Source organism: Dendropsophus ebraccatus, chromosome 9 (assembly GCF_027789765.1).
Source record: "Dendropsophus ebraccatus isolate aDenEbr1 chromosome 9, aDenEbr1.pat, whole genome shotgun sequence".
In the NCBI taxonomy this organism is placed as follows: Eukaryota; Metazoa; Chordata; class Amphibia; order Anura; family Hylidae; genus Dendropsophus; species Dendropsophus ebraccatus.
In genome coordinates, this window is record NC_091462.1 from 68,601,348 (window position 1) to 68,625,954 (window position 24,607).

A 24,607-nucleotide genomic window follows, 5' to 3' on the forward strand; every position below is an offset into this window, starting at 1 on the left:
TTGTAGTCTTAAAAACAGGTCTAAAAATCCTGATTGCCATAGCGCTAATTTGCAGCCTTTCGCGCCGTGCAGTAGGAACAACGTCAGCAGACCACTGCTTTCTTCAGTGGGCCACTCGGACAATCTAAAGATCGTCTGGGCACCCCACAGCCCCTCCTGCTCCTTCCCACTCGATGTATGTGCATGTAATAGCACAGACAGCAAGCGGGAACAAGAAGCAGGATCTGACCTGACAGGATGGCGTGCGCTTCCTCCTCTACATCACTACGTGAAAAATGGCCTTTATACTAATGTCAGCACCAATCCCCATTCTGCCTGTTTATTTACCAGCCACTATCCACACTGGGACCACTTTGGGCAAGTGACCTAGTACCGTCGAGCAGCAAAAGTACAGCTTCTGCATCCTAGAGCGGGATAAAAGATGAAAACCAAGACACCTAATGAAGAGATAGAAAACCCTATTTTACTGCTGTCCCCCCATACCATTTGTGTCTCTGACTGAACGCGCTCAAGCTACGATTTATCAATCTACGTACACTGTACATAATATTTTGTGTGGTGTGACTAGTTAGTTATTGTTGATTGCATTTATGCCATCAGAGCATTTGTCCTAGCAACAGCTGCTGATAACTTGTTGCTACAATTAAAAATTGTCAAATAAAATTCATTACTCCTTTTCCATGTCAATTTTAGGCTCTGTTCACATAAGCATTTCCAATGACCATTATTTGATACTCAAAACCACGACCCTTGTTTTAAATACCAAATAGATACCGTTGTTTAACATACTACAGCATCCGTCATTGCAATGACAGACTGATCAGTTATCAATATGTTGATCAAAAACTAGAAAATCATGATGCTAATTGGAGTGAAGGTGGGGTGTCTTCAGGTTTAGTGCCTAGGGCAGCAGCAGCAGCTGGTAATACAGCACTGGTAATAGTACGAGAAGTACCATTAGGCTGCATCCTCACGAAACACGGACGTGGATTGCCTTAACGGGGAACTGTACAGATATGCGCCGTGCTGTAATGAATCAGCTGCGCGGCGCTGTCATTACAACACGGCACATATGAATACAGTTCCCCCACTCTCAGCATCTTATCACAGATACTGCCCGGGTGCGGGGGGACTCCGTTACAGGCAATCCAAGTCTGTGTTCCGTGAGGAACACGGTACGTGGGGATGCAGCCTAATGGTACTTCTCGTACTATTATTACCAGTGCTGTATTAACAGCTGCTGCTGCCCTAGGCACTATCCTTAACCCCTTAGTGACCGGTCACTAAGGGTCCTTATTCTGCTGCCATCAGCTTTTTACGGCGATGGCAGAGAATAAGGCCGTCGGCCCCCACCCCATCCCCCCGGCTACAGGAGGTAGCTGAGGGGTTGGGGCAGTGTGTGGGGTCCGTCCTGGCCCACCCCCTACCGACGATCGCCGCTATTAACGTTATAGCGGCGGCCGTCGGTAAGGAGATTACCGGTGCTGCCGCCGCCTTTCATCTCCCCCCGCCGTGAATCTACGGCGGGGGGAGATGAAATAAATGTCCCCCAGACCTCAGATAAGCCCCCCCTAGTAGGGCGATCACTAACCCCCCCTCCCCCGGCGGCCATCATTTCCAAGATGGCCGCCGCCATCGCTGTGATGTCGGTTCACAGCGATGGAAAATTTAAAATCAATGAAAGCCCCATGCTCTCCCCCACCGGAGGTAGCGGAGAGCATGGGGCAGTCATCGGGGACCCCCCCTGTGGGGTCCCGGTACAAGCGATCAGCGGTATATACTATATACCGCTGATCGCTTGTGCCATGTGCATCCAGGCACTTTTTATCCCCTGTCACCCTGAATGACTGGTGACAGGGGATAAAAAGTGATGTCCCCCCACCCCCCACGTCGCCCCCCCCCCTGTCACCCCCGTCACCCAGTCACCCCCCGCCCCTTCCCCATATACTCACCGGATCCACGGAGCTCCTTCCTCCTCGACGTCCTGGCTGGTTATGAAGTGCGCATGCGCTTCACAACCAGCCAACTCTGAAAATTTAAAGTGACAGAGACCAATTTGGTCTCTGTCACTGAACTATGATTACTGAGATAGAAAATATCACAGTAATCATAGTAATACAGTGAAAATGAATATGTAAAGTACAAAAAGTTACAAACATACAAAAAAATAAAACACACACTTTTTATTATAGTAATAATTGCAGTTTACTCCCAAATTACCCCTAACCCCTCCCCAGATTACCCGTAACCACCGCACGTTGCCCGTAACCACCGCACGTTGCCCGTAACCACCACAAATTGCCAGTGACCCCCTCCCGATTACCCGTAACCACTCCAAATTACATGTACCCACCCCAGATTACCTATAAGCACTTCAGTTTATCAGTAACAATCCCAGATTGTCTGTAACCCTTCCAGGTTGCACATAACCCCCCAGGTTCCCCGTAATCATGCCAGATTACATGTAACCCCCCCCCCAGATTGCACGTAACCACCGCGCGTTGCCTCTGACCACCGCACGTCGCCTCTGACCACCGCACGTCGCCTCTGACCACCGCACGTCGCCTCTGACCACCCCAAATTGCCAATGACCCCCTCCAGATTGCGGTGCCCATGCCAGATTACAGGTATCCACCCCAGATTGCCTATAAGAACTTCAGTTTATCCGTAACCACCCCACATTGCCCGTAACCACCCCACGTTGCCCGTAACCACCCCAGATTGTCTGTAAGCACTGCAGGTTGCCCGTAACCACTCCACATTGCCCGTAACCACCCCAGATTGTCTGTAAGCACTGCAGGTTGCCCGTAACCACCCCACGTTGCCCGTATCCACCCCAGATTGTCTGTAAGCACTGCAGGTTGCCCGTAACCACCCCACGTTGCCCGTATCCACCCCAGATTGTCTGTAAGCACTGCAGGTTGCCCGTAACCACCCCATGTTTCCTGTAACCATCCCAGATTGTCTGTAAGCACAGCAGATTGCCCGTAACCAGCCCACGTTGCCTGTAACCAGCCCACGTTGCCCGTAACCAGCCCACGTTGCCCGTAACCAGCCCACGTTGCCGTAACCACCCCACGTTGCCGTAACCACAGCAGGTTGCCCGTGACCACCACACGTTGCCCGTAACCACCCCACGTTGCCTGTAACCACTCCAGGTTGCCGTAACCACAGCAGGTTGCCCGTGACCACCCCATGTTGTCCGTAACCACCCCAGATTACCTGTAACCACCTCAGGTTGCCCATAACCACCCCACATTACCTGTAATCTCATTTTTTTATTTTATTTTAGTAACTGCGCTATTCTAATAACCATTACTAGCTGCGGTTTTGCTCCTGTAAATTGGCGCTCCTTCCCTTCTGAGCCCTGCTGTGTGCCCATACAGTGGTTTATGCCCACATATGGGGTACCGTTGTACTCAGGAGAACCTGCGTTACAGATTTTGGGGTACTTTTCTCTCCTGTTCCTCGTCAAATTGAGAAATTTCAAACTAAACCAACATATTATTGGAAAAATTCGAGTTTTTCATTTTTACTGGCCAATTTTGAATACTTTCCTCTAATACCTGTGGGGTAAAAATGGTCACCACACCCAAAGATGAATTCTTTGAGGGGTGCACTTTCCAAAATGGGGTGACTTTTGGGGGGAATCTATTCTGCTGACACTACAGGGGCTCTGCAAACGCACCTGGCGCTCAGAAACTTCTTCAGAAAAATCTGCACTGAAAATGCTAATTGGCGCTCCTTCCCTTCTGAGCCCGGCTGTGTGCCCATGCAGTGGTTTACGCCCACATATGGGGTACCGTTCTACTCAGGAGAACCTGCTTTACATATATTGGGGTGACATTTCTCTCCTGTTCCTCGAGAAATTGAGAAATTTCAAACTAAAGGAACATATTATTGGAAAAAATCGAGTTTTTCATTTTTACTGTCTACTTTTGAATACTTTCCTCAAATACCTGTGGGGTCAAAATGCTCACCACACCCCAAAATAAATTCTTTGAGGGGTGCACTTTCTAAAATGGGGTGACTTATTGGGAGATTTTACTCTGCGGACACTACAGGGGCTCTGCAAACGCACCTGGCGCTCGGAAACTTCTTCAGCAAAATCTGCATTGAAAAAGCTAATTGGCGCTCCTTTCCTTCTGAGCCCTCCTGTGTGCCCATGCAGTGGTTTACGCCCACATATGGGGTACCATTGTACTCAGGAGAACCTGCGTTACAAATTTTGGGGTGCTTTTTGTCTCATATTCCTTTTGAAAATGAGAAACTTTAATCTAAACGTATATATTATTGGAAAATTAAAATTTTCAATTTTTTTTACTGCCTAATTGTGAATACTTTCCTCCAGCCCCTGTAGGGTTAAAATGCTCATTATACCCCTAGATTAATTCTTTAAGGTGTGTAGTTTCCAAAATGGGGTCACTTATGGGGGTTTTCAGGATACCAGACTTCTAAATCCATTTAAAAAAAGAACTGGTCCCTAAAAAAATCAGTTTCACGAAAATGTGATAATTTGCTGATAAATTTCTAAGCCCCATAACACCCTAAAAAAGTAAAATATGTATACCAAATTATGCCAGAATAAAGAAGACATATTGGTAATTTGACTTAGTAACTAATTTATGTGCTACGACTTCTTTTTTTAGAAGCAGAGAATTTCAAAGTTCATAAAATGCAAATTTTTTAAATTTTTCATAATATTTTGATGTTTTTCACAAAAAACACACAAAATAGTGACCAAATTTTGCCACTAACATAAAGTGCCATATGTCACGAAAAAACAATCTCAGAATCGCTAGCATACGTTAAAGCATCACTGAGCTATAAGAGCATAAAGTGAGACAGGTCAGATTTTGAAAAATTAGCCTGGTCATTAAGGCCCAAACTAGCTGCAGCACGAAGGGGTTAAGAAACCCATCTTCACTCACCAATTAGCATCATGATTTTCTAGTTTCTGATCATCATATTGATATCTGATCAGTCTTAGGCAGTGTTCCCACATTTACTGTACGTCACCACATGGAGCGAAATCCAGACCATCATGCAGCAACCAATAGGCGTATGGCCAATAATCCTGGTAACAGCACATGACTACTGGAGAAGAAATGGGAGCATCATTTTGGCCACATGCATTTCTCTACATAGAGAAACATTGTCTGAATGGCAATTTTCATGGTTTTTAACTGCTTAAAACAAATTAATTTCCACACTGAATCAATGATTAGAGCCGTCTGCATATTGTTTGAAGAAATTCTCCCCACGGGATTGTTCGTTTGGCAGGTAATAGCTCCAGCCATCACATTTAACACTGCCACACCAGACCTGAAAAATACCGCCATACTGTGACTGGATAACACCACCAGACCTGACCAATACCACCATACCCCCTTCAAAAAGAAACCAGATTTATGGCAAGTCTGAAAGGGAGGTAGGATTCTAAAAAATAATAAAAAAAAGTTGTTTCCTCCCCCCTGCTCCCTGGTGCTGCCCCCCTGCAAGGTGCTGCCCTAGGCACCAGACCACAGATGCCTAGTGGTAAATACAGCCCTGGTTATTTCCCTAAAACCTCAACTACAAAATCATGCATAATACCATATCCGTCTCTGCCCCAAGCATCAGAAATTCCTCAGAGTCGCAGTTATGTTTAAAAAAAGGTCCTTTTACATCTTCAGTGTAGGGCTTTGTTCTTTCAGATATCTCAAGCCTTAGGATTTTCACCAAGGTATTGGCTGAGGTTATGGCACATGTCATCTTTCCTTACCTGGATAACTTCCTCATTGCGGGAAACTCTCCTGAGACCCTTAAGAGATGTTGCCCCTGAGTATTTTGACACGTGTCCCGTCTTTCTTGCTGGAGCCGCTCCTCACTTACAAGTTTTTTCTAAAAGCCGGTCTAGAACCAAAATGGCGTCGGGAAACTACATGATGCAGTGCTTTTCCCTGATTTGTCTGTTTGTAACCGACCCTTAGCTTTCTTCAGGGCCCACTGCTTGTCATTACTACTTTCCACAGTGAACACAGGACTGTGTAAAAACAAAGTACAGTGGTACCTTGGTTTAAGAGTAACTTGGATTGAGAGAGTTTTGAAAGAGTTTTTCAAAATTGAACTAAGTTCAAGAGCATTGCTTTGGTGTAAGAGCTCCCTGTACTGGGTGGGAGAGGGGTATGGTCTGCACAGCAGGGTCTACAGCACTGTACTCTGACCCAGAAGTCTCCCTTACCTCCTAAATCATGGCAGATCCACTTCAGGATTTCAGGATTGCTGTCATGTGACCATACAGACCTCTGTTGTACTATGCTACTGCATTATGGTGATCTTCCATTCCATTCTGTATCTACAAACTGCAGAAGTTTTTTCAGGTTTATGCACTTACTATACTCCATACGCTGATACTATACTGTACAGAAACTTATATGACTTATTGAGCTATTTCTATATGTTTTTTTCAGTTGTTTTAGATGTCATTGCTTTGGTTTGATTACAAGCATTAACCCGTAACGAATTATGCTCGTAATCCAAGGCACCACTGTAATTACTACTGACCATGTCCACCATAATAAACATTGGTAGTGATTGGTGCTTTACATGCACTCAAGCACTAGCAATGTCTATTACACCCCTCACAACAGCTGCGCTGTAAGAACACCCAGGGGTGGGGGGCACACAGTGACCATGGACGGTGGCAGGGGGGGAACGGAGATAGAGGTGAAATGTGACAGGGAGAGGAGGGGGCTACAAGCAGTGCTCATGGGGAGCAAGGGGTGGGGTGGAGAGAGACAGATAAAAGGGAACCACAAAGTGATCAGCTGCGGGAGGAAGGGAGACTGAGGCGGAGGTAGAGAGGAGGGGGCCACACACAGTGTTCATGGTGGGCAGTGTGGAAGAATGGGAAGAAGGTAGAGAGAGAGAGAGAGAGAGAGAGAGAGAGAGAGACACAGAGGGGGCCACATAGAGCAGTGTTTCCCAACCTTTTCCACCTCGGGGCACACCTTGGAAAAAAAAATTTACTCGCGGCACCCCTACTAAATAATGTTCTACAAAATAAGAAAACCGTCATACAGTGACTCACAGGTGACGTCTTCTTTGATCTGAGGAGTCACTTTCCCTTTTCCTCTCCATCCGCCATGATGATTTCTTTCAGCTACTTTTCATCTCTTCAGAACCTGCGAGACAAACAATTTAGGCTCCGCACATTTCTAGCAACTTCCTTCCCTTTCTCCCTCCTGTCGGCTCCCAAAGTAACTGCGCTGTTTGGTGTTATGTGCAGTAAAGCGAGTAGGAATGTGGGATGCCCCCTGTATGTAGGATACTCTGCTGTGCCCCCATGAGCTAATAATGCCCCCATGAGTTAATAATGCCCCCAGAGGTGCCCCCATGAACTAATAATGCCCCCAGAGTTGCCCCCATGAACTAATAATGCCCCCAGAAGTGCCCCCATGAACTAATAATGCCCCCAGAGGTGCCCCCATGAACTAATAATGCCCCCAGAGGTGCCCCCATGAACTAATAATGCCCCCAGAGGTGCCCCCATATACTAAGAATGTCCCAGGGGTGGGCTCCATATACTAATAATGCCCCCAGAGGTGCCCCCATGAGCTAATGCCCCCTGCTGTGCCCCCATGAACTAATAACAACCCCAGAGGTGCCCCCATGTACTAATAATGCCCCCAGAGGTGCCCCCATGAGCTAATATTGCCCCCAAAGGTGCCCCCATATACTAATAATGTCCCCAGAGGTGCCCCCATATACTAATAATGCCCCCAGAGGTGCCCCCATATACTAATAATGCCCCCAGAGGTGCCCCCATATACTAATAATGCCCTTGAGGTGCCCCCCATGAACTAATAATGCCCCCTTGCTATGCCCCTTAAAAAAACAAACATCCTACTCACCTAATACGCGCTGTAGCTGCAGGTAGCAGCTCTTCCTCCTCTTTGGGCTCCATCTTGCGAGCCGCGGGGTCGGGACGTCCAGCAGGCATGATGACGTCACATCATCACGCCTGCAGGAGAGGTCACGTCCCGGCCTCCCTATGGGAGTGAATATAGGAGCAGGATGCCGACACTTCCTGCTCCTATATTCTGCTTACTTTAATGTTCCGCCCGCTCATAGTGCGGGCGGAACATGAAAGTGATCCGTGCATCCCGAGAAGCTGCGCGGCCGCAGCTTCTCGGGATGTTAAAGAGACAGCGCTTATTTCCCACCGGGATCCCGCGGCACCCCTGGCGGGTTCTCCCGGCGCACTGGTGTGCCGCGGCACCCCGGTTGGGAAATGCTGACAGAGGGTCACACAGTGATCATGGGCGGGGAGAAAGGGGGTAACGGAAACAGAGAACCAATAGTAAAAAAAAAAACTAAACATATAGCTTACTAAAGGCCCGCCCACTGAAGGTGATGTCAGTGGGTCAGGTGACCTGTGTCTTGCTAACCCAGCCCATCAGAGAGGGAGGACACGTGATCCACGTCTCGGAATGTCAGAGTCGTTTAGTGTATACATACATGCAAATTTCTTCGTTAGCTCGTCAGTCGGCTGCCTTTGAAGTCCGTGCCGCTCCTCCCCGGGTGCCCAGAAAAGCTGGATCCAGTCTTGGGAAACTTCTCCAAGTTTCCCATGACTTGATCCAACTTTTCCTGTCACCCAAAGAGGCACAGACTTCAAAGGCAGCAGGCTGATAAGCCAACTGCCCAGCTAACAAAGAGATTTGCTTCATACTTACTGTAAATTCGCTAATTAAAACCACTAAGACCATATTCACACAGAGCATTTAATTAGCGCTATTTTGCCGTGATTTTCACAATCATCATAAAATATCGCTATTTTGGCCACAATGCCAGCACAATGTCGGCAAAATTATTGCTGATTTACCGCTTATTGCGCAATTCGTGACAGAGTAGCACAAATAAAAGTTAAAAAGGGTAGTGCAGCGCTAAACAATTATTCACTAATTATTCACCGCATAACTGTGCTCAGCCAATCGCGCCTGAGCAGCTGATGACGCGGCAGAGGGCGGCCGGCACAGGGAACGGTTCGGCCGTCAGTCCGAAGATGATCATTGGCACAAGATGGCGGGCGGGTGTCGGCAAGAGGCATGTATAGAGCACTACACTTCCGGAGGGGGGGGGGGGGGGGGCACAGGGAAGGGGGTGATTCACTAACATAGTAACTAAGTGTAACTTTGTAATGTGTGTTATTTAGTGAATAATTGTTTAGCGCCGCACTACCCGTTTAATCAAATGCTATGTGTGAACAGATGATTATAGATTATCTTGTTACAACAGTTACCTATTTACCTATTACCTTGTTACCTATTAACTGACTATTTACTTGATGCTAAAGGGGACACTTTTACAATGCAGGGACACAAAAGGTACAGTATTACCTTGTGTGGCAAAACATGGCTGTTATAACCTTGTGGGCAAAATGTTGGCTGATTTTAAAATAATGTGGTATGAACTATACAGCAGATAGGGTAAAGAGAAGGAAGAAGGGGGGGTTCAAATTTGGGCAACAGCCCAGGTCCTATGGTCTACTCAATCCACCACTGATCCTACTCCTTGATAGGTGGTTTAAGTGTTTTGGCTCATTGGTGTGTTTACTCTATATAAATTTTGACTGTATTATGATCCAGGGATTTATTCTGATTGCCATTTCGAAGGTAGAAAGGACTTCTTTTTCCCCAGTGATTGGCATCTACCTCATACGGTTTGTTTGACTTCATATAGATAAACACAGAAGTCTTATACTTTAGGTTGAACTTGATAGTGTGTGTGTGTGTGTGTGTGTGTGTGTGTGTGTGTGTGTGTGTGTGTGTGTGTGTGTGTGGTGGGTTACACACCTTTTTTTCTTTTAGGTAATATCCAATGGCAAAATTCCTGTCTCCACTTTCTCTTTCAGACTGGAACCTAGAAATAAATATACATATTATTTTATCCATAATATATTTATCAATTAAAAACAGGTATCACAATGTACTAAGACAATGCAAGACTTGCAAAGTAAGGGCGGAATACAAATGAAAAAGGTTTAAAATTAAACTCCCTGACTAGAGGCCCACTACTTCTCTATTGTATTACTTTATCTCTATTTTTTCTGCACGAAGTCGCTAGACCTACTTATACTGTAGGCTGACATGCCCTCCTCTATTTGTAAGGGATTGTTGGGTCAGCTTACGCAGCTGACATCCTCTGCTGGATGTCACCCAATGGACATATTCTACATCTCACCGATCGGAAATAACTGTTTACTTCCTACCCTCTTGTGGACCACCATCCAAGTTATGTGGACTTTTATACCCTATACTCACTGTTTACTTGTTATTACTTCCTCTGTACAAAAATAATACTATGTCAGTATCCACTGTTACTTTTAAAAATAAAATACAGATTTGATAAAAATAAACTCCTGATTACTAGGGTTATGGCATATAGTTGGAATTTGTCATAATATTTTAATTAGTAGCAGTCTATTCTTCCTAACGTGCTGAAGGAGGGGTCTTGAACTGGAGTGTGAATAAAGCCTTACTTGTTTAGCCTTACAACCATAGGCTACGTTCCCATGCTGTAGAAACAACAGACGTTCCGCGTGAATGGCCGTTGTTTAGCATTACCAATGGCCGGAATTAATGACCATGTTCATTAATTCCGTCTGTATAACGTTCAAAAACAGCCATTAATGGGGAACAGACGTAGTTTCGTCAGCCTATAAACCTAGCCATAAGCTAAATATGTAGCTATATGTTTTCCAGGACTCCCTAGGGCTGCATCCAGCTTCTTCAGCCACCAGTATTAAAATGCTATGAATGTACATTTACAGCCCTTGGCCAATTTTACACAAGCATATTACAGGCATATTTTTAATTTTGGCCATAGAGTTAGGCTAAGCAGAATCAGGCATATTAAAATCCATATTTAGACAACATGTCAAGTATATAGGGGTAAAAACACACTATGTGCTTGCGCTTCAGTTGGCCATATGCACTAAATAGTTTAAAAATACTGCTGTTAACCTGTGTTTTGTTAACGTATGCCAGTTTAAGAAATTACACTGACAAATATGTTTGCTGCAAAGTGTCTATTTTGTTATAACTAAATCAATAGGGGATGTGAAATAAAGCAAGTTTGCAATTTATATATTATATATATATATATTTTTTTTATTTATTTATTTTTCATACTTTAAAACAAAGCTTTTATTTGAAATTAAGGTTCAGTCTCCTTAACCCCTTAGTGACTGGCCTATTTTGGACTTTAATGACAAAGCCATTTTTATACTATTTTCATTGGCACCTTCCAAGGGTCGCAGCGTTGTTTGATGAGATCTTGTTTTATGCGAGACAACTTATACCTTTTTAATGCCACCATTTTCAGATTCATAAAACATATTGATTATTTTTTATTAACCCTTTCTTGGAGGGATAATAGAAAAAAAAAATTATGTTTATATATTTTTTTATATTAACCCCTTAAGGACATAGCCTGAAATGGCCTTAAGGACGGAGACAAATTTTATGAATATGACCAGTGTCACTTTATTCATTAATAACTTCGGGATGCTTTTACCTATCCGTACGATTCTGAGATTGTTTTCTCGTGACATATTGTACTTTACATTTCTGGTAAAATGGAGTCGATACTCATAACGAATCTTTATGAAAAACACCAAAATAACGTAAAATATTGTGAAAAAATGCATTTTTCAAACTTTGAAACCTTTCTGCTTATACAGAAAATGGTTATGCCACATAATATATATATTGAGCAGCATTAGCAACATGTCTACTTTATGTTGGCGGCATTTATTAAACTATATTTCATTTTTTTTAGACAATAGGAAGCTTAAAACATTAGCAGCAATTTTCCAAATTTTCTGTAAAATTTCAAAATCAGATATTTTTAGGGACCTGTTCAGGTTCAAAGTGTATTTGAGGGGACTGTGTGTTAGAAAGCCCCACAAAGCACCCCATTTCAGAAACTGCACCCCCCAAACTCTGAAAAAGCACATCCAGAAAGTTTTTTAACCCTTTAGGGGAGTCACAGAAATAAAAGCGAAGTGTGTAAGAAATTTGAAAATTTTTATTTTCTGTGCAGAGATTTTATTGTAATCCAATATCTTTCATAATGATAAACCTATTACCAGAGAAATGCACCCCAATATTGATTGCCCCGTTTCTGCAGTTGATAGAAATACCCCATATGTGGCCCTATTGCGCTATTTGACACAACCACAAGCCTCAGATACAAAGGAGCGCCTAGTGAATTTCAATGGCTCCGTTATATTTGATCATTTCTGACTGTACCACTTCAGGTTGGCAGAGGCTCTGGGGTGCCAAAACCTAAAAACCATTTAGAAAACTGCACCCCTCAAGGAATGTAACAAGGGGTGCGGTGAGCATCTGGACCCCACAGGTGCTTCACAGATTTTCAGAACAATGTGGTGTAAAAAAGGAAAAATTCTATTTTTTACACTAAAACGTTGTTCTAGCCTTAATTTTTCATTTTTACAAGGGGATAAAAGAAAAAAAAAAACATGTAGCGCAGTTTCTCCCGAGTACGGAAATACCCCACATGTGGACATAAAGTGCTAAGCGGGCGCAGGACTAGCCTCCAAAGGGAAGGAGCGCCAATTAGCCTTTGCAAGCTGGATTTTACTCGAATGGATTTCAAGGGCCACGTCGCATTCACAGAGCCCTCGAGCTGCCAAAACACTGGAACCCCCCCACAAGTGACCCCATTCTGGAAACTACACCCCTCAAGGAATCTAACAAAGGGTTCAGTGAGCATATGGACCCCACTGGTGACGGGCACAAATGTGGAACAATGTGACGTGAAAGGGAAAAATTTCATTTTTTCACTTTCACGGCACAAATGTGGTCGTCATTAAGGGGTCCATATCCTCACTGCACCCCTTGTTAGATCCCTTGAGGGGTGTAGTTTCCAGAATGGGATCACTTGTGGGGGGTTTCCAGGGTTTTGGCAGCACGAGGGCTCTGTAAATGCGACATGGCGTTCATCATCCATTCTGGCCAAATCCAGCCTTCAAAATCCAAATGGCGCTCCTTCCCTTCGGAGGCTTGCTCTGCACCCACATGGCGCTTTATGTCCACATGTGGGGTATTTACGGACTCAGGGGGAATTGCTCTACACATTTTGTGTGTTATTTTCTCTTTTAACCCCTTGTGAAAATGAAAAATTTAAGGCTAAACCAACATTATAGTGTAAAAAATGTAATATTTCATTTTCACGCCATATTGTTCCACATTTGTGCCCATCACCAGTGGGGTCCATATGCTCACTACACCCCTTGTTACATTCCCTGAGGGGTGTAGTTTCCATAATGGGGTCACTTGTGGGGGGGTTCAACTGTCTTGGCAACACAGGGGCCTTTTAAATGCAACATGGCCCCTCGAAATCCATTCCAGCCAAATCCAGCCTCAAAAAGCCAAATGGCGCTCCTTCCCTTTGGAGGCTTACCCTGCAACCGCATGGCGCTTTATGTCCACATGTCGGGTATTTCCATACTCAGGGGAAATTGCTCTACACATTTAGTGTTTTTTTTATCTTTTAACCCCTTGTGAAAATGAAAAAAATCAAGACAAGATGAATGATTGTGTAAAAATTTAACATTTTTTACACTAAATGTTGGTCTAGCCTTGATATTTTCCTTTTCCACAAGGGGTTAAAAAAGAAAGTGAACACAAAACGTGTAGGGTAATTTCCCCTGAGTACGAAAATACCCCACATGTGGATATAATGTGCCATATGGGCACAGGGCAAGCGACCAAAAGGACAGCGCGCCATTTAGAGGCTGGAATGGAGGATGGAGGCCATGTCGCAATTACAAAGCTCCTGTGCTGCCAGGACAGTAGAAACCCCCCACAAGTGACCCCATTATGGAAACTACACCCCATAAGGAAACCAACAAGGGGTACAGTGAGCATATGGACCCCACTGGTGACGGGCACATAAGTGGAACATGTGCCATGAAAATAAAAAATACAATTTTTTCATTTTCACGGCCCAAATGTGGCCGTCACCAGGGGGCCATATCCCCACTGCCCCCCTCGTTAGATTCCTTATGGGGTGTAGTTTCCAGAATGGGGTCACTTGTGGGGGGTTTCTACTGTCCTGGTGCACAGAGGCTTTGTAATTGCATCGTGGCATCCTCTAATGGGAATGGCGGCCATACCTATTTAGCTGGGGAAAAGGGACCATTCTAATTTATTTGGGGGTATTAGGCCAATTATTAGTTTATAAGGTTTAAAATGACAGGTGTCCATCAAATTCAAACTGTGTTGATCCAGAGGAAGGCAAAAAACCCTCGTGAGGCAGACGACAGTAGCCTCATCACAGGGAAAAAATTCCTTCCCGACTCCATAATGGCGATCAGAATAATCCCTGGATCAACGTGACCCTGAAATAGGAATAAGGGAAAGAATTTAGATAATGTAGAACCCCAATGACGTGTGGTACGCCTTGAAGCGATCCAGTATGCAGAGGCCGGGGTGATCAGGACAGGTGTCACACTGGAAAATGGTGTCCTTCCTGATCCCCCTGTTACGCCACACTCTGCACTTCTTCTGGGGTCTCCCTTTCTCCAGTGTGGGGGACGTCACCTGGAAAATGTTGTCCTGGTGTGATACGGGGTCCTTCATATCCAGAAGCGCTGGGTCCGCTCCATGGCTGCTAAATATTAGGGCTTTATTACTACTTCTGATATTTACGGATCGTGCCGCAAGCTACAGTAGCTCAGGCAGCGAGGGACCGAAAGAGGGGGCGCTGGTATAAAAGTTACAGGTGGTAACCTTTAGCAGTGGGAAGATCAGTTCCCGAATGATCTTCCCACTAACTCAGAGGATTGGGGGGGGGGGCATCTGGGGGTGGATTCGGGTGTCCTTTCCTTCATACACTCTGAGGTTACGTGCACACTGCAGAATGGCGAAGGATAACACTTTGTGCATTCCGCAGCTGGCACCCACCGGCGGACTGATGGAGGCGTGCGTCTCCGCTCGTGTCACACTCCATTCTATGCACGGGCGGATTCTGCCCTCTGTCCAATGTGTTCATTCTTTGGACGGACGACGGAATCCGCCCGTGCATAGAATGGAATCTATAACATGGGTGGAGACGCGTGCCCGCATCAGTCCGCCAGCGGGTGCCAGTTGCGGAATGCACAAAGGGTTATCCTTCGCCATTCCGCAGTGTGCACGTACTCTGGATCTGTAAGTGTACCCTGAGGTACACTCACAGAGTTTGTAGAATATCACGCCATACCGTGATCTCTTATTGGGACGGTACTGGCGGAAAAGACGTGTCTGGGGGGCAGCGTACGCTACACTACCCCCAGACACGTCACTAGATGATGAGGATGAATGGAGGAAAGAAGGATCCCCCCATTCATCCTCACTGGCTGTTTCGGTATCGGAGGCAATAATAACGTATACGTCCGACACCGAAAACACCTTGGGGGCCATCTTTATACGGGTATTGGTATATGGGGTATGTAAATGTGTAGTGGTGTAGTGTAAAACTTTTATTTCATGTAGTGTGGTGTAGTGTAGTGTTTTTTACGTTTTTTTTGTCAGTAAGAAAAAATATCCCTTCGCCAAGAAAGGAGCTGCTGATAAATGCCGCACTTATGTGCGGCACTTATCAGCAGCCAGTGGCGGCAGGATATAGGGGGGAAAAACGCCCCTACGCCATAAGGGGGAGTTGCTGATCAGCGGTGCACTTGCGTGCGATGCTGATCAGCACTCAGCGGCGTTAGGGCGCAAAAAAAGAAAAAAAAATTTGGAAAAAAAAAAATTTTTTTTATCTTTTTAACCCAAAGCAACTGATCAGTGAATGATATTCACTGATCAGCCGCTAGGGGGCAGTAGAGCGACGCTGCCGGAGATTGCCGAGACTCGCCGAACCCGAGGACCCGAGCGTTTCCGAAGATTTCCGACGCTGGACGACCGAACCCGGAAGTGAAGCAAAGAAGACGCGAGGACGGCGCGGACCGCAGATCGTCGCTCCGGACGCCCAGATCAGGTGAGTATGGTACACCTGCACCACACACACCTGTTCTGCACCCCTCAGCTACCTAGCTGAGGGGTGCAGAACGCGACAAAACTGTTTTTTTACAGTTAGATCGCCATGATGGGCCGGCCGGTACTGGACGGCCTATCACGGCGATCGTGGGGGTGGCATCGGCGCCATCTTTGGTGGGGACACTAATGGCGATTGGTGCTGTCCGATGACCCGGAAAGCTGTTTTCAGCTGCTATATGCTGATCTGTATAGATCAGCATATAGCAGCGATCGTCGGCAGGGGAGGGGTTAATCACCCCCCGTGCCGACGAGCAGAGACGGCCTGCTATACATTATAGCAGGCCATCTTCCCCGACCGCTGTGTGTGAACGTACGTACGCCCGATGTTGTTAAGGGGTTAAACTTACACTATCCAGTGTACAGTAAAAAATGTATTCTCTGGGTCACTATGGTTACAGCGATACCAAATTTGCATAGCCTTATTTTTTAAAAATTATTACCACTTTGGCACAATAGAAACTATCTTCCGCACAAAAACCCACAAAAACTGTTGCCACATTGCAAGATCCATAGCGTTATCTTTTGTGCGACAGAGCTGGTTTGGGGCTCTTTTTTTGCAGAAAGGTGTGGCGTTTTTATTGATACCAAGTTTTACATATATATGACTTTCATCTCATTTAGGACGCATTCTGAAGTGGATTGATAAAATACAGCGATTCTGGTGCTTTTATGTAAAGGTTTATTGTATAGGGAATATAATGCATTTTTATTATTGGGGGGATTAGGGGATTTTCTTTTGCGTGTTTTAGTGCAAACTTTTTTTTTTACTTTTACACTAGTGTACATTACTGTACACTAGTGGAATACTAAACAGTGAAATCTGAGCACTGATAAAATACATTGCACTATTACTGTAGAGCAATATATCTCCTACACAGACACATATATATCTATATATCTCTAATTCTATCTATCTATCTATCTATCTATCTATATATACACACACACACACACACTCACCGGCCACTTTATTAGGTACACCTGTCCAACTGCACATTACCACTTAATTTCTAATCAGCCAATCACATGGCAGCAACTCAGTGTATTTAGGCATGTAGACATGGTCAAGACAATCTCCTGCAGTTCAAACAGAGCATCAGTATGGGGAAGAAAGGTGATTTGAGTGCCTCTGAACGTGGCATGGTTGTTGGTGCCAGAAGGGCTGGTCTGAGTAATTCAGAAACTGCTGATCTACTGGGATTTTCACGCACAACCATCTCTAGGGTTTACAGAGAATGGTCCGAAAAAGAAAAAACATCCAGTGAGCGGCAGTTCTGTGGGCAGAAATGCCTTGTTGATGCCAGAGGTCAGAGGAGAATGGGCAGACTGGTTCGAGCTGATAGAAAGGCAACAGTGACTCAAATAGCCAACCGTTACAACCAAGGTAGGCAGAAGAGCATCTCTGAACGCACAGTACGTCGAACTTTGAGGCAGATGGGCTACAGCAGCAGAAGACCACACCAGGTGCCACTCCTTTCAGCTAAGAACAGGAAACTGAGGCTACAATTTGCACAAGCTCATCGAAATTGGACAGTAGAAGATTGGAAAAACGTTGCCTGGTCTGATGAGTCTCGATTTCTGCTGCGACATTCGGATGGTAGGGTCAGAATTTGGCGTCAACAACATGAAAGCATGGATCCATCCTGCCTTGTATCAACGGTTCAGGCTGGTGGTGGTGGTGTCATGGTGTGGGGAATATTTTCTTGGCACTCTTTGGGCCCCTTGGTACCAATTGAGCATCGTTGCAACGCCACAGCCAATACAGAGTATTGTTGCTGACCATGTCCATCCCTTTATGACCACAATGTACCCAACATCTGATGGCTACTTTCAGCAGGATAATGCGCCATGTCATAAAGCTAGAATCATCTCAGACAATGAGTTCACTGTACTCAAATGGCCTCCACAGTCACCAGATCTCAATCCAATAGAGCATCTTTGGGATGTGGTGGAACGGGAGATTCGCATCATGGATGCATCATGGGGTCCAACCCGTTACTAGCATGGTGTACCTAATAAAGTGGCCGTTGAGTGTGTATATATATATATATATATATATATATATATATATATATATATATATATTGTAGGGATCTTCCCGGGGGATGGTGTGTTTGGACACAGTTCACAGCAGACTTGGACTTGTAAAATAACAGCTTGGCGTTTATTTGCAGCATAAACAGTCCATAACAGAAATATAGCAACACTGTGCTTTAAGAACAAAACAAAAAGGTCTTGCCCGTCTGGGCGCTAACTAACAAAGCAGGTTACCTCTCTTGCACTTCAGTCGGCAGTATTGCGGGGTGTGAACAGGCCCCAGCAGCGGCTGTCTTCCCAGCTCTCACCAAACAGACCACGCAGGCTGTTTACTCCTGTCTGAGAGAAAGGACCTGTACACTGAGCCCACCTTTTGCCTTCTCAGGCTGATTGGGATCAGAGCTCACCTGATCCCAAAACCCATACTGGATCGGGGGAAGGGAATGGCAAGTCCCACTACCAAAACCTACCTGCCATTCCATGTAAGTCCAGGCCCGGCAATAATAAATAATAGCTCAGCAGCATAACACTGCTGAGCACCGATGCCTCCTGGACTCACCATCTCACGCTATGTATTAACCTGGGTGAGATGTACCTCCCCTCGAGCACTTTTCCCGTCACATGTCCACAATGTGTATATATAGTGCTACCAGCAAATCAGTAAATTCCTACAACAAATGATAGCTCACAACGAATCATAAAAAAATATAACTTTATTGAAATATCCAACAGCAGACATTAAAAAATAATTAAAAAAATTATTATGTCACAGATTTGCACAGATGACATAGGTGGGCCACAGAAATCATCGAAACATAATTATTAGGGAAGCATGTGTTGGGGGAGGACCCACACAGTCACCTGACTTACTGTAGGTATACTTTGCACTTTTGCACTGTATTGTATCGGAAGCTGGTCAGGCACTGTCTCTATTGATTACTGTGTGTTTTATAACCTTGATTGCTCCTAGTCCACAGGAGACTCTGTGTATTAGACTTCCCAGCACTGTGCAATTTAAGGTTTAGGCCATTCCTGCTGCTACAGTGCAGAAGGTTTTGGATACTATATCCTATAACACTGTGAACCTTATTAGGGTTCCTTTCGGCTGCTTTAATCAATTTATCATGCTTCCCTAATAATTATGTTCCAGTGATTTCTGTGGCCCACCTATGTCATCTGTGCAAATCTGTGACCATAATAATTTTTTTCTTAATGTCTGCTGTTTGATATTTCAATAAAGTTATAATTGTTTATGAATCTTTGTGAGCTATCATTTGTTGTAGGAATTTACTGTAGAGCAATGTATTGTATATGTCAGCATCATGCTGACAATCTGCACAGCCATGCCTCTGGTAGCATTTAACCAGATCATTAAAGTGTCCCTGTCGTTATAACTTTCTAAATCAATAGTCGATGTGATATATACAGGGGCGTAGCTAATGTCTCTTGGGCCCTGGTGCAAGAGGTCAACTTGGGCCCCCCCCCCCCCTTACCACATACTGACTAACACAACCGCTGCTACTGAATAAAATCCTCTGTACATAGACCAATATCACCTCATCCAGTCATATAGAGGTGGCCCCAGCTCTACACAGGCTCTATACACCATATACATTACAGTGCAAATATATCAGGTGACTCACAGGGGACGTCTTCTCTGATCGGAGTTCTTCCCTTTTCATCTTCTCCATCTGCCCAGGGCCATTATGAGAACTTTTTGGAGCCACGAATCCACAGAATCTGCCAGACAAACATATTAGGCTCCTCACACTGACACCATCCTCATCTCTCTACAAACTGCACATCTGTATTGGCCCCTTTACACCCTCATTTATTGGGTAGCCTGACTCTATGTGACTCCCTTATAGTACATATCCCCCTATTGTATACACCCCCTGTGTAGTGCACCTTATAGATGGCCCCCCAATGTTTCCCCCTTATAGATGGCCCCCTGTGTTGTCCCTATTATAGATGCCCCCCATGTTATCCCCCATATAGATTGACCCCATGTTATCAACCATATAGATGCCCCCCATTTCATCCCCCTTACAAATGCCCCCCATGTTGTCCCCTCCTCCTGCCCCTCCATCATCATACTACTACCCCTTTCATCCTCCTGCCCCTCCATCATCATACTACTACCCCTTTCATCCTCCTGCCCCTCCATCATCATACTACAACCACCTCCACCATAATACTACTACCCCTTCATCCTCCTGCCCTTTCATCATCATACCACTTCACCCCTCATCATCCTCTTGTTCCATCATCATCATACCACTACATCCTCATCATCTTCTTGTTCCATCATCATACCACTACACCCCTCATCATCTTCTTGTTCCATCATACCACTACACCCCTCATCCTCCTCTTGTTCCATCATCATACCACTACATCCCCATCATCCTCGTTCCATCATCATCATACCACTACACCCCTCATCATCCTCTTGTTCCATTATCATACCACTACATCCCCATCATCCTCGTTCCATCATCATCATACCACTACACCCCTCATCATCCTCTTGTTCCATCATCATACCACTACACCCCTCATCATCCTCTTGTTCCATCATCATCATACCACTACACCCCCATCATCCTCTTGTTCCATCATCATACCACTACACCCCTCATCATCCTCTTGTTCCATCATCATCATACCACTACACCCCCATCATCCTCGTTCCATCATCATCATACCACTACATTCCCATCATCCTCTTGTTCCATCATCATCATACCACTACACCCCTCATCCTCCTCTTGTTCCATCATCATCATACCACTACATTCCCATCATCCTCTTGTTCCATCATCATCATACCACTACACCCCTCATCATCCTCTTGTTCCATCATCATACCACTACATCCCCATCATCATCATACCACTACACCCCTCATCATCCTCTTGTTCAATCATCATACCACTACACCCCCATCATCCTCTTGTTCCATCATCATCATACCACTACACCCCTCATCTTCCTCTTGTTCCATCATCATCATCATACTACTACACCCCCATCATCCTCTTGTTCCATCATCATACCACTACACCCCCATCATCCTCTTATTCCATCATCATACCACTACACCCCTCATCATCCTCTTGTTCCATCATCATACCACTACACCCCCATCATCCTCGTTCCATCATCATCATACCACTACATTCCCATCATCCTCTTGTTCCATCATCATCATACCACTACACCCCTCATCCTCCTCTTGTTCCATCATCATCATACCACTACATTCCCATCATCCTCTTGTTCCATCATCATCATACCACTACACCCCTCATCATCCTCTTGTTCCATCATCATACCACTACATCCCCATCATCATCATACCACTACACCCCTCATCATCCTCTTGTTCCATCATCATACCACTACACCCCCATCATCCTCTTGTTCCATCATCATCATATCACTACACCCCTCATCATCCTCTTGTTCCATCATCATCATCATACCACTACACCCCTCATCTTCCTCTTGTTCCATCATCATCATCATACTACTACACCCCCATCATCCTCTTGTTCCATCATCATCATACCACTACACCCCCATCATCCTCTTATTCCATCATCATACCACTACACCCCCATCATCCTCTTAAAAACAAAAAAATCTATACTCACCTGCATGATTTCTGTAGCCCCCAGGTCACACGCGCTGGCGGGCTTCCCCCGGCGGGAGGCGGGGCTTAGCGCGGAGGGGGCGGAGCTTCGCGGGACCTGGTTTTTTCTTAACGCGATGCTCCCTGCGCTGGAAGTACTTCCCCCCCCCCCCCCCCCCCCCCCCCCGCCGCACACAGAGCTCCCTGGGGGCCGCAAGACAGCCGGGGGCCCCTGCCTCTTGTGATCGCAAGCAAAACATTGCTTGCGGTCACAAGAGGGAGTGGGAGGCGGGCAGTGCAGTGGTAAGCGGCCCGGTAGCGGCGGCGACCCCTGCGCCACTGGATATATAGCAAGTTTGCAATTTACATTCATTATTTTTTTTCTAGTTTATCATGGAAAACACGACACCCTCTTTTTTTGACCGTTTCCTGTTTTTTGAGAAAAAAGGCAAAAAACAGGAAATGGTGAAAAAAAGGAAGTCCTGCGTATCCCAGGTCATCTAAGCGCTCACAGAGAGAAAGCAGTCATGTGATTGTTGGACAAAGTGAGTGAGGAGTCTTTGTACTGGCCGGAATTCCTGTATTTAGTCTTAACAAAGCAGGGGGTCAGGAAAGGAGTTGATAGACAGACACATTTAAGTTAAAATGAAACTGTATTCCACCATTTAAAGTGTCACTGTCGTGAATTTGTTTTTTGCAGAAATCAATAGTCCAGGCGATTTTAAGAAACTTTGTAATTGGGTTTATTATCCGAAAAATGCATTTTTATCATGAAAAAGCAGTTTGAAGCTCTCCCCCGTCTTCATTGCTAATAAACCCAATTACAAAGTTTCTTAAAATCGCCTGGACTATTGATTTCTGCAAAAAAAAAAAAAAAAAAAAAATACGACAGTAACTCTTTAACCCCTTAGCGACCCATGACGTATCTAATACGTCATGGCGCCGCGGGGGGTGTTCAGAGCGGGGTCAACGGCGCTGATCCCGGCTGACACGTGCAGCCGGGCAGTGCCTCTGTTAGCCGGCGCGGGTCCCGTTGCCGCGCCGGCTAATTAAGCACTTCAATGCAGCTGTCAAACCTGACAGCTGCATTGAAGTGCTTTATGCACACTATCCCTGGTGTCTAGTGGGTCGGATCTCCCCCCCACGATGCGATCACGGGGGGGAGATCCGTTCTTCTGGCCGTGCCGGGCCTCAGCGTCGGAATGACGCTGATCCCGGCTCGGCAGTAGATTGCTATGGCCTGCAGCAGGCCATAGCAATCTATGACCGATCTCATGGATCTTTGCTGTGTATATACACAGCAATGATCTCTATGAGAGATCATTGCTGTGTATATACAAGCCCCCCAGGGGGGCTTCTAGTGTATGTAAAAAAAAAAGTAAAAAAGTGTTTTTATTAATAAAAAATCCCCTCCCCTAATAAAAGTCCAAATCACCCCCCTTTTCCCATTTTATAAATATAAATTAATAAATAAATAAATAAATAAACATATTTAGTATCGCCGCGCGCGTAATCGCCCGAACTATTAATTAATCACATTCCTGATCTCGCACGGTAAACGGCGTCAGCGCAAAAAAATCCCAAAGTGCAAAATTGCGCATTTTTGGTCGCATCAAATCCAGAAAAAATGTAATAAAAAGCGATCAAAAAGTCGTATATGCGCAATCAAGGTACCGGTAGAAAGAACGCATCATGGCGCAAAAACTGACACCTCACACAGCCCCATAGACCAAAGGATAAAAGCGCTATAAGCCTGGGAATGGAGCGATTTTAAGGAACGTATATTTGTTAACAATGGTTTGAATTTTTTACAGGCCATCCGATACAATATAAGTTATACATGTTATATATCATAGTAATCGTAACGACTTGAGGAACATGCATAACAAGTCAGTTTTACCATAGGGCGAACGGCGTAAATGCAAAACTCCCCGAAATCAAAACAAATTCGTTTTTTTTTTCAATTTGACAGCGCAAATGATTTTTTTCCGGTTTCACAACATATTTTATGGAAAAATTATGCCTGTAATTGCAAAGTACAATTGGTTTCGCAAAAAATAAGCGCTCATATACGTCTCTAGGTGAAAAAATGCAAGCGCTATGGACTTTTAAACATAAAATGGAAAAAGCAAAAGCGCAAAAACGAAAAATGGCTTGGACCTTAAGGGGTTAAGGACTGTTTCGTGGTTCGTTACAAAACATCTTGAGGTGAAGTGTCATAGAATTGGGGCCAAGAGTATCCATGCCATAGGCCTGCACCGCCTCTCTGGTTTTCCTTCTCGCCGTACTTCTCTTAATTGATTCTCCTATGGCAGGATCATCATCTTTGGCGCCAAAAGAATCCAGTGCAAGCACTGTTTGTGTCTCCTGAACTTTGTATAACATTAAAGCGACTCTGTACCCACAATCTGACCCCTCCCCCCCCCAAACCACTTGTACCTTCAGATAGCTTTTAATCCAAGATTTGTCCTGTGGTACGTTCGGCAGGTGATGCAGTTATTGTCATAAAAACAACTTTTAAACTGGCAGCCGCGTGCCCTATGGCCGCGGCTTAGTTTGTGTATGCATTAGGCTAGTACAACCTCTCCGTTCCTCCTCCCCACCCTCTTCACTATTTTTCCTATTCTTCTGCAGTGAAAACTACACAGGTGCCTTAACGATCCAGCCCATGTGCCGGCCTCTCACAGCTGATGAATAGGAGGCAATCTGCCTGGAGCATTCCTAATGATGAGGAGGGTGGGGAGGAGGGACAGAGAGGTTGTGCCAGCCTAATGCATACACAATGTAAGCCACGGCCAAAGGGCCGTACGGATCCCAGGACAGATCTTGGATTAAAAGCAGC

General features: G+C 45.2%; 1 protein-coding gene across 2 annotated transcripts in view; it reads right to left on the reverse strand.

Moving 5' to 3' along the window:
• GLS (glutaminase) overlaps positions 1 to 24,607 on the reverse strand; it is a 356,615-nt gene that overhangs the window by 176,540 nt on the left and 155,468 nt on the right. For both annotated transcript variants that reach the window (XM_069983572.1, XM_069983573.1), the window contains exon 10: positions 9,840 to 9,906. In XM_069983572.1, the coding sequence (XP_069839673.1) occupies positions 9,840 to 9,906 (67 nt within the window). The remainder of the gene's footprint in view (positions 1 to 9,839; positions 9,907 to 24,607) is intronic.